The sequence below is a fragment of the Diorhabda carinulata genome, chromosome 4 (assembly GCF_026250575.1).
Source record: "Diorhabda carinulata isolate Delta chromosome 4, icDioCari1.1, whole genome shotgun sequence".
NCBI classification, from domain to species: domain Eukaryota; kingdom Metazoa; phylum Arthropoda; class Insecta; order Coleoptera; family Chrysomelidae; genus Diorhabda; species Diorhabda carinulata.
This window is the reverse complement of record NC_079463.1, coordinates 11,796,237-11,807,528: the sequence shown is the minus strand read 5'-3', so window position 1 is coordinate 11,807,528 and position 11,292 is coordinate 11,796,237. Positions and strand designations below refer to the sequence as shown.

General features: G+C 31.1%; 1 protein-coding gene across 1 annotated transcript; it reads left to right on the top strand.

The window, feature by feature from the left end:
• Positions 1 to 1,784: 1,784 nt before the first annotated feature.
• On the top strand, positions 1,785 to 11,204 carry LOC130893354 (lysyl oxidase homolog 3). Its single transcript, XM_057799369.1, has 7 exons — positions 1,785 to 2,198; positions 5,975 to 6,124; positions 6,307 to 6,478; positions 6,562 to 6,719; positions 9,278 to 9,457; positions 9,777 to 10,029; positions 10,618 to 11,204. The coding sequence occupies exons 1-7, from the start codon at positions 2,018 to 2,020 to the stop codon at positions 10,991 to 10,993; spliced, it is 1,470 nt and encodes a 489-aa protein (XP_057655352.1). The 5' UTR covers positions 1,785 to 2,017; the 3' UTR covers positions 10,994 to 11,204.
• Positions 11,205 to 11,292: the final 88 nt, after the last annotated feature.

The window sequence follows — 11,292 nt, the reverse complement described above, 5'->3', positions numbered from 1 at the left end:
CATCATTTCTTTCTCGACTAGCGTCACCATTCAACGTGATGACTTAATTTTGAATCTTTTGATAATGGAAGACACGTTGAAAATAGTGAATCGATGAGCAAATACCATAGAAAGCAGCCTTGAATCTTTCTTTAGAATGATGACAAATATGAACCCTGTTAAGGTATTTAGAGACTAAAAATACCAAAGGAGTTTAAGGAATTTCTAATACATTTTTTAAAAGTGGTACTAGTGATAAAAAGTGATAATAAGCTAGATAAGAAGAGGAACTGGAAACAATAGGGGAGAAAATTTTGAAAAATGTACCATCGGTTTCCTTATTCATTATTAAAATGTACTTTGTGATTTGATTCGAGTTTTTTTGTGCCATAAGTTTGTCTATATCCACTTTATTCAGCAGATTTAGCACCAAGAGACTTCTGATTCTTTTAGAAAATAAAATTGATAGATAAGGCAAGTGTTTTGAAGGAAATAATTCGAATTTTGTAACATATTTAATAAAATGTTGTTACTGTATTTTCGAATACACCTCGTAATTTTTAATTGGAAAAAATTGTATTAAAAATTGTCCAAAAAAACAAAATACAATTAAAAATTGTTTTAAAAAAATTTGATGATAAAACTTGAGAAATGAATTTTTTTTTTAATATTTATTACAAAATGTTGTATTACAAATTGTGAAAAAAACTGATATTAAATATACGGTGAAAGTTGAAAATCTGCTAATAGATTTTTTTTTGAAAATATATTTATCAGAATGGGTAACTGATATAATAAATAGACTTCGTAATTTTAGGGTCCACAGAATTGTTGAACACTTTAAGTACAAACTAGTACTGGCAGCAATGCTGTTATTTTTGTTCGGTTTTCATGGAATTACCTCGCTATGAAACTCTATCGAACCAGTCGTAGTAATTGTGAGTCGGTCTCGACAAAAAAGCATCATGGCATATTGACAGAAAAGTAGTTGTTTTTTCTTTAATTTAAAAAAATCTTAATCATCATAAAATTTTGGAATATTTTCAGTTTCGATATTTGGTTGTTACTGTCAGTTTAACAACAAACTAGTACTGGCGACAATGCTAAATGTTGCTTTTGTTATGTTTTTGTGAAATTAAAACGCTCTGAAGAGATCTAACTTGATCGAAACTGGTCGTAATAATTGCGAGTCCATCATGACAAAAAAATCGTTCTTTGAGAGATGTAAATCAGTATTCGTCTTGGCATATAGACAGAAAACTAGTTGTTTTTGCTTTAATTAGAAAAAAAATTAGTAGGTTTCTACAGCATCAAATTTAGGTTTATTTTCAATTTCCATTCTATAATATTTAATTGTGACTGCCAGTTTAATAACACACTAGTACTAGCAGTAGTGCTGACTGTTTGTTTTTGTTGGGTTTTCATGGAAGTTCCTCACTCTGAAGAGATCTAACTTAATCGAAACCGGTCGTAGTAAATGCGAGTCACGACAAAAAAAATCGTTTTTTGAGAGATGTAATTCACTATTCGTCATGGCCTATAGACAGAAAAGTAATTGTTTTTTTTTTGGTTATAGTTTTTGTTGATTTGGGACTGGACCGAGGAACAAAACCTATTTTTCAATAGACAAAACATTTTTATGGATCTATAGTGTTTTGAAATATGTTTTGTAGAGATAGAAGAATGAATTTTTCTAGTTTACAAATATCGATATAGTGCACTCGAAATAATTAATATTCACTTCATAATATCAATAAATATTCCACGAGGACCTTGATATATTTAAATAGAGAACAAATGATGACATAATATTATTCATTTAACAGATAATAACATCGAATTTCATTACATAAGTTCCTAATTACTTACCAAACCCCTATAAATAATTAGTATTAAAGGTCATCAAGATGATCTTATAATGATTTAAGAAACAAAAAATTAGTTTCACACATGTTTTAGTGAACTAGTTCACGATTTATCTACAAACTGTATGCAATAGATAATTTAATTTTTATTAAACAGCATTCCAATTACCAGTATGTGGTTACAAAAATTGGTAATTTGTTTTTTGATAATAAGCATTGTTGAAATAATTGTTTTGTGTGATACACCGCCAGAGATAAAACTCCAACGGGCACAACTAATCAAAAAACATCTCAAGAGGCTTAAAAAAGTCGACGGTGCTATTAAATTAGTAGGAGGTGCCGGGGAATTTGAAGGTATGGTACCAAGTACATCGTATTTTAATGTAAATACAAAAATCATAATAATAATCACAAATAATGTATTCTGTGTGATTAAAACGTAATATATTAAAATAGTTGCATGTTCCAAAAAAGTTACAAACATGTATATAAATTTTTCATTTTGGTAAATTGTTTTCATTTTAGGTCTCTTTTATTAGAAAATTAGTGGTGAAAATTGACTTTTCGACCTAAATATATTTGGAAAAAGACCGAAATAAGTCGAATAGTTAATTTTCACAACTACTTTCCTGATAAAAGAGACCTAACATCATCATTTATCAAGAGAACTAAGTAAAAAGGTTTGCTAGAAGAAAAAGGTTAAAGAAAGTTAGAAATGTTCTTCAAAATACTTTTAAATGTTTGGAAACCACCATTTTACAACTTAAAAATCATTTTAAATGAATAACTGTGATAAAAAATCAGTTTTTGGAAATACAGTGATTTGGATTTCAAGATGTATTGAATTCAGAAACTATATTTCTGTGCTATTGGTCAAAATATATTTTGGTGAAGACCAAAATAAGTCGAAAAGTTAATTTTCACCACTAATTTTCTATTAAAAGAAACCTAAAATCATCATTTATCAAGAGAACTATATAAAAAGGTCTATAAGAAAAATGTTAAAGAAACTTAGAAATGTTCTTCAAGATACTTTTAAACTGTTTCAAAGCTACCATTTTACATTCATTAAAAAACTAGTTGTGGTCATTATAATAATAAATTTACATTATATCGAGAAAATTAAGGCTGTATTCCATTGGTAAAGCAACAAAAAAAATAAATAAATAAAAAGGAAAAACACCAAATAAATTGACTATAGCAAATTATGTATCATTTTCAATTCGATCACAAGAATATGCCGGGACATATTGCTCTCAACCTCAGCATATAACAAGCGAATTTGCGGTAATGGTAATATTTTCTGTCCTGACAAGACCAAATCCAGAGCTGTAGTGCGTGCCTTCTTTGTAAAAATAGCAGCCTAGCTCTTTTCTGCATTACACTCAATCAGATTGAGTCTACCTCACTACAGACTCCATGACAATGGCTGCGACTGAAGCAATCGGTCAGTAGTTGTTAGGAACTGTCTTTTTATTCTTTTATTTTTATGTGGATTGAACCTGAGCAAGTTTCTAATCTACAAGGAGCAGATCTCTTTTATATGTTTGGGAGAAGAGTCTGTCTAGCGGACTTGTTACTTCAGCTGCACATTTCATTGATATGATTGGAGGGGGCCAGTGGCTTTAATGATGTCCAAGCCTAGAAGGCATCGATAAACCAAATCTAGGTGGCAGTTTTCCCAGCGAATCAAGAGTTTAATTTGAAGCAAATATGCGACCAGTCCTCTTTTTCTTTTGCGGTTAAATTTTCTCCAGGCCATGGTGAAATTTTCGACTTACAAAAGTTTCTGCTGACCGCTTTTGTTCCAGACCAAAAATACCTTTATCCGTTAGGGCAATTGAGAAGTTTGTTTTTCACACTCTCATTATATCGTTCTTTGCTAGCATCTTGCAGGTATTTTTCGAGACAAGAAAGTTTGTACGATTTTCGGTACTAGGAGCGCCATTTGGGATAAGCAGTATTTTCCTAATTGACTGCTTTAGTGCAGTTTCTATCAAGTTATGGATTGTTGTCTGCGAAGCCCATGAAGGAGTAAGGAATATAGGCTTCCATACCTGTCAAGATTACTTCGGAAAGGTCATTGGAATTGAAGCAAACATAAAAAGAAGTGCTTTAGATGTTTCGATTTGGTTGATCTATGAAAAACTTTACGTGGTCTAGGTGGACCCTAGTTTCACACGTTGATGTAATTAGTTTGTGATCTGATGTTCCGAGTGATGCAAATCAGGATCTGTTAGAAACAGGTCTAAGAAGCTAGCAAAGTAATTATCTCGATCGGGGACTCTGGTGGATTTTTGTTAAGTTGGGACAGTTCATGACTATTGGCAAAATCTTCAGTTTCCCGCCCTCCATCGCCAGTTCTGTTGAAAAATTTCAACCAACCGACATGATGAACATTTATATTATGAAACTCTCTGCGTGTGGATGGTTTCATTGCAGGTAATCGATTTTACGGGCAAGATTTGAAAATAACTGCCTGTAAAGGATATAGCTAATAAACAAACGTGGTCAGGAGTATTTGGGTAGAAAAGCAGACAGCCTTGTCAAAAAACGACTCCATATCTTGGACTGGAACCCTACTATGGCATAAGAATCGGATGGAGTCTTACTGGAAAATACTCAAGTTCTAAGAGTATCCAAAAGATTCAAACCACAAATCATGGGTCAATAAAAATCTACCAAGGCTCGAAATACATCTATCTAGTATGCAGATGTCTCTAAGTTAGCACGGGGAGCTAAATTGGGATCATACCACTAAAAAAATTACTATTTTTTCAAGCAGAGTTGATAACAATAAACATATGTGCTCATTAGATAGTACATTTACATTCTCTCCTATAGCCAAGCGGCCATAAAGTTTCTCAAAGTTATTGAGTGCACTTCTAAGCTATCCTGAGAGAAAAAAACAAACTATAGAGCGTACCTGACAATTAGAAAGCAGGTAGCCTTACCAAAAAGGGGTAACGACTTCATATTTTAGACTAGAATCCTATTGTGGTCTCATTAGAAGTTACATCAATAACGAAGGAAAGGATTGTTAAAGAACTAGATGGAGAAACACTTCAGGTCTAAGAGAATCCAAAGGATTCAGAACAACATCAGCTAGAAATTCAAGGAACTACTAGAGTCAGGTTCATATGGAGCCTTACTGGAAAACACTCCAAGCCAAAGAGAATCCAAAAGATTCATAACCACATCAGCTAGAAGTTCAAAGAAATTCTGAAAATGTTCAGAAACGACATTAAATTGGTGGCTGTTCATCTGAAAGGTCAGGATCAGTTGCAGTTTTACTGGTGAAAATACTCCAGACCTAAGAGAATCCAAAATATTGATAACCATACTTGGTAAGAAGATCAAGGAACCTCTGGAGATCTTGGATGATTACAGAAGATTCTACTAGCAAGTCATGGAAAATGCGCGAATCCTCTACCCATTTCGCTAAAGGCTTAAGTACTAACACCTAGGAAGGTAGGACACAAGAGCCCCCAAAAAAAAATAGCCTCCTTCGGGACGAGTGTATGTAGTTTGGAAGCAGTACAATAAGATGTAGAGTCTTGTACAAAATATCTTCCAGGTTTAAGTGCAGAGTGGATGTAAAGCCAAAATGACACCTCAAAACAATCTCCAACGGGTATCGCTGAAAGGTCTGTATAGTAAGCAAAATAATTTTTTGTTTTATTCAAATTCTGAGGTCTCAAAATTTTGAATGAAGACGTCGAGTCCTGAATTGCGTGTTTACGTTGTATCCAGAGTATACAAGGTGAACCTTTGAGGTTGTAGAGTAGTTCCATTTTGTTTTTGCTAGAGCCGGAATACGAGGTTTCTTCAACTGCAGATGTACAGCATTTATATTCGTGTTAAGATCTGATATATTGCAGAAAAGATATTTTTGCCTGATATACCCTCTAGATCAGCCTCGAACCTAAGATCCGAATGGGAGGCTATTTTCGTTCTAGATTATCTAGATCGTGCTATTAATATTATTATTATTATCATTCTGTAAAAAATTAAGTTTTAATAAGTTCAAAGTGGTTTATTCTATTGAAAGGCACTTAATGGATGTGTAGATATTCTAAATTACAGACCCATACTGTATAAATATGTATTTAAATAATATAATTGTATAGGGAACGTGGAAATTCTTCATGACGGTACGTGGGGCGCGATATGTGACGATGAATGGGACGTAACCGAAGCGAAAATTATTTGTAAACAGCTTGGATATTCCGGAGAAAATGCTGTACCGACAGCAAATTCTTATTTTGGTCCAGCTAAAAGTAAGTAAAAAAATTTCTTCAAGCTTCTACTTTTTAAATTGATTAAAAAAACTTAATAACGAATCATATATTATTAATAATACATTATATATAGTGTGTCGCATTCAAATTATTTGAAAATATATGGAAACGGTACTTATATAAATAATAAATTTAGACCTTCGTTTTGATGTTAATTGAAGGAAAATTCTGGATGGACAATGTATATTGTGATAACACGGATACTGAAATAACCAATTGTCGATTTGATGGATGGGGACAGCACGATTGTACCCCTACTGAAGCCGCTGGTGTTATATGTGAGAAACCCGAAGATATATTGAAGAAACAAGCTCCAAGACATACAAGCAACATGTAAATATTCAGTTTACTTATTTTTTAAATACTGTGTGATTCTGGATATTTTGTTTTGGTTTGTTGAGTTTGGAACTTTGTAGGATCCGATTACCGAAAAATATGAAAGTGAGATTGACCAATGGTAGAGTGAAAACTGAAGGAAGGGTGGAAATTAAAATTCAAGATGAATGGGAGGTAGTTTGTGGAGACGGTTGGTCTTTACTTGAATCTTTAGTCGTTTGCAAGACTTTGGATATGGGTGAGTTTGTTATTTGGTATCCTCTACTGTATTTTAACTTTTTTTGTTATCTCTTCATTTATCTTTCTTCTGACTACATTATTTGTTATTATTATACATTGTATCCATAAAATAACTTTAATATTTTGATTTTTGTAAGATTTTCAAAAAAAATGTTGAATTAAAGTTTTTTAATCTGTATAAGTTGAGTACTGAATAATAACTTATTAATATATAGCTAAGGAAATTTATGTGGGAAAATCAAATATTTCAAAAGTTTTAAGGACATTTTTCAAGCTTTAGGGCCATTTTTTCAAAAAAGGAACGGAAATTGTTGACACAAATAAAAAAGAGCAACAAAAAATGATGAAATTTGAAGAAGATATGGGAAACTATATCAAAGAAATTTAATCAAAGACCTTCGAATGATTATGGTGTACTTCAACTGTTGTGAAAAAGGCTTTTGGAAGTTGATTAGAAGACAAGAACTCAGGAAATTATGGCAAAATTGTTAGCATCAATTGTTTCGAAAGTTTTGGGAAAATTTTGGAAGAAATGGGAAATTACTTTAAATAAACACAAGCAAAGACCTTCGATGGATTTTGGAGGACTATGGTATTCTTCAACTGTAGTGAAATGGCTTCTAGAAGTTGATTATAAGCCAATAACTCAGAAAATTTAATCACAAATAGAGAATAGCTACAAGAACGGATGGAATTTTAAGAAGAAATGAGAAACTAAATAAAAAAATACCAAGCAAAGACCTTTGACTGATTTTGAAGTATTATGGTGTACTTCAACTGTAGTGAACAGGCTTCTGGAAGTTGATTAGTTGCCAAGAACTTATGAAAAGATAGCAAAATGGTTAGCATCAATTGTTTTAAGAGCTTTGGGAAAATTTCAACCTTCAGGTCCATTGTTTCGTAAAAGAAAAAGGAAAATGTGAACACAAATAGAGAATAGCAACAACAACTGATCAAATTTCAAGAAGATTCCAGAAAGAAAAGCAAAGACCTTCGAAAGGTTTCGATGGATTATGGTGTTGAATTATTGACTGACTATGAATTAATATCGATTTTTAGCCATAAAACACATTTATTTGTACAGGGATAACAATAAAGTGTTGTTAGATAGAGTAAAAGTGATACTTTTGGAGTTTTTTGATAACAAATGTCACTGGGAGTTAAATTCCTTCTGAAAGCAATGTCAAATACATTGAAGTATTACACTTCAACATGACTTGACCCATGACTAAATTACACAGGGTGGTCACATCAATATGTTTATAGTAAATAATAAACAAAAGCTGAGCTTTATAAGGATGAAAACATTTGATGAAGTTGGATCGTTGTAATACAGTTTTTCTCGTGGATTTTCTAGAAAACTATGAGTAATTTTTTATCTTTTGTGTAACTGTCTTCATTCAGTCACTTTCAGGACCATTTTTCTTTGATTTTAGCGCGGATTCATGAAATATTGTTATGTTTATTTAAATATTTATTTGCTATTTTATTTATTTAATTTACATTTAAGATGTGGTATATTTACACCTCTTTTTGGCAATTTTATAGTATCACAGTCTCCTTGTTGTTTTCACTCCAGAAAACTGAAAGTTCATCCGATTTAATGAATTTTGTTGTTTAAAATTTTTGTTTTTATAGTGAAAAAAAATTACGGGGATAAAAAATTGATACTTATATTAGCTTTAATGATTAAAATATTCATGTAAAATCACTAAATCACATAAAATTGTTGATAACTTTTTTATAAGTAATTGAATAAAGTTTTAATATTTCTTTTTCTCAAAAAAAAATGAACAAATTAAACAAAAATGTTGAATATTGTTCAAGTTTGAGTTTATATTACTTTTAGTGTCTTAAATGTTCATGGAAATGTTATAAGTGATCAAATAGTTTTTATATGTTTTTTTCTTGATGTATACAAAAAAATGAAGATATTAAAAAAATTATACAAAAATGTTCATTTTTTTAAATTCTCTACATTTTAATCAAAGTAGAATTAAAAAAACATTCTTAAGTTTTTATTAGTTTTAGTGCCTTAAATGTTTATGGAAACTCGCTTATTCGTTATCAAATTAGATTTTTTCAATATTTCATCTTAATCTTTACAAAAAGAAAGAATATATTGAAAAAAATGTACAAAAATGTTGATTTTTCATTTTTTTAACCTCAAAATTAATTTTTTCTAATATTTGTAAATTTTCAGATTAGGTTTGCTTTTAGTATGATCTAATTATATTTATAAATGTTATTATATAAAATTATTTAAAAAAATGAATTTTCAAAAACTTTAGTCTACAAAAAATAAATAGATGAACCTTTTCGTACGATTTTTTTCAAATTTTCTTTTTTTTGTAGATTAAGAAAAAATAATTATATCAACGTTTAAAGGATTTTCAATAAAATTATAAACGATTATAAATGCTTTTACGATAACATTTAACTCATAAAATCAAACGAAAGTTTCATATTTCACAAACCCATAAAGAGTTTGATAAAAAAATCGAAATCTAGTGCAAAAAACGAGGGGACAACGATAGTTTTGTTTTTAATTTCTAGGTTTTGCAAGTGACGCTATGCAAACCAATTACTTTGGAGGAAATCTAACCAAACAAAGTTTAGCTAACATAAAATGTATAGGAAATGAAAAATCCTTGAAGGAATGTATGTATGACGAGCATTCCGTTGGACAATGTGAAAGTACTGATGTCGCAGCTGTTTCTTGTACCCAAACATTAGGTAAGAAATATTTCCGTACACTGTAACCTGTTTTTTCTTCCTCTAGGTTGTCACTAAACCTCTTTCGTGGTCAATTTTTACTCTAACCCTTGCTGCTTTTTTGACATTTTTTAGTAAATTCTATTTCCCAACTTTCCTCTGGGATTGCGTTTATAACCAACCAATTCGTTTTTGAATATTTTTGTCTCCAAATACATTCCGAACATTCTAGAATACCCTAGAACGTTCGCAAACTGCGTAAACATAAAAGTAAAAATCAATTATTGGTGAAAGAAGATCTAACTAACTTCGTTACAATATAAAATATCCCTTATTTCAGCGGATTTATCTATCGACCACTATGAGCTCATGAGATCTGCCCATTTAGAAGACAGGCAAATGTTTTATCTCCAATGCGCCATGGAAGAAAATTGTGTCGCTACAACTGCTTACGAAATTCAAAAGGAAAACCCAGCTTGGCATTTGGATTCTAGGAGGTTATTGAAATTCACTGCTAAAATATTTAACGCTGGTAATGCCGATTTCAGGCCGGCCATTCCTAAACATTTGTGGGAATGGCATATGTGTCATATGTGAGTATATTGTTTTATTCGATTGCTAAAAAGAAACTGGAGTCGCTTTAAACTTTTAAAACCATCGTTTATCTGTCACTCACTGCCCTTTTTTTGTCCTGGATATGATTAAAGAAGGTTGTAAAGAGTAATTATAAACAACGATACAAACATAGTTAAAATAAATCATTTATAAAGTATTTTGAAAAAAAAGTGGATGTTAGATAAATATACAACTAACGAATGTACAAAAACAACTGAGAAGAGATCGGTGACATTGTGAAAAATGTTGAAATACAAAAATTTTGTGCTACAAGATATTTAAACAATTAAATCATCGTTTATCTGTCACTCAATGTCCTTTTTTGTCCTGGATATGATTATAGAAGGTAACCGTAAAGAGTAATTATTGAAAAAGATTCCAACATAGGTAAAATAAGTCATTTATAATGTATTTTGAAAAGAACGTGGATGTTATAATAATATACTATCGAATGTACAAAAACAACTGAGAAGACATTTGTGACATTAATTTTGAGTGAAACATGTAGAAATAAAAAAAAAAGTTATGATACAAGACATTTTAATTTTTTTATTTTTTGTCGTTAGGCACTATCACAGTATGGAAGTTTTTGCAACATTTGATATATACGATGGAAAAGGGCAACGAGTAGCAGAAGGTCACAAAGCTTCTTTCTGTTTGGAAGATAATCAGTGTCTCCCTGGAGTGGCTCCGAAATATGCTTGTGCTAATTATGGGGATCAAGGAATATCAGTAAACTGTTCGGATATTTATAAATATACAGTGGACTGTCAATGGGTAGATATTACTGATCTGAAACCGGGGGTGTATACCATGAAAGTGGCAGTTAACCCGGAATTTAAGGTGGCGGAGATGACTTTTGAAAATAATGCTGCGGTTTGTGATTTTCATTATACGGAATATTACGGTACGGTTACTAATTGTAGTGTACAAAGGCCTTAGGTTGATGGGATTAGTTTTTTTGTAAAAATATGGATTTTCAACGTTTCATTCCTGGGGGGAATTCTGTGTTTTCATCCTCAGGGTACTGTATTTTTCAAGATTTAATAATTGGAAGTAATTTTGGACATATAGTTTTTTCCAACAAATATTCATTGCTTTTAGTTTTAGAATGTTTTTTTTAATATTTAATAAAATCTAAAACTACCTATCATTTTATTATGCACTATTAAATATGGATTATCGACGACAACGTGTAAAAAAAGGAGAAATAAAGGAAACTGTAACCAGTACAACATACA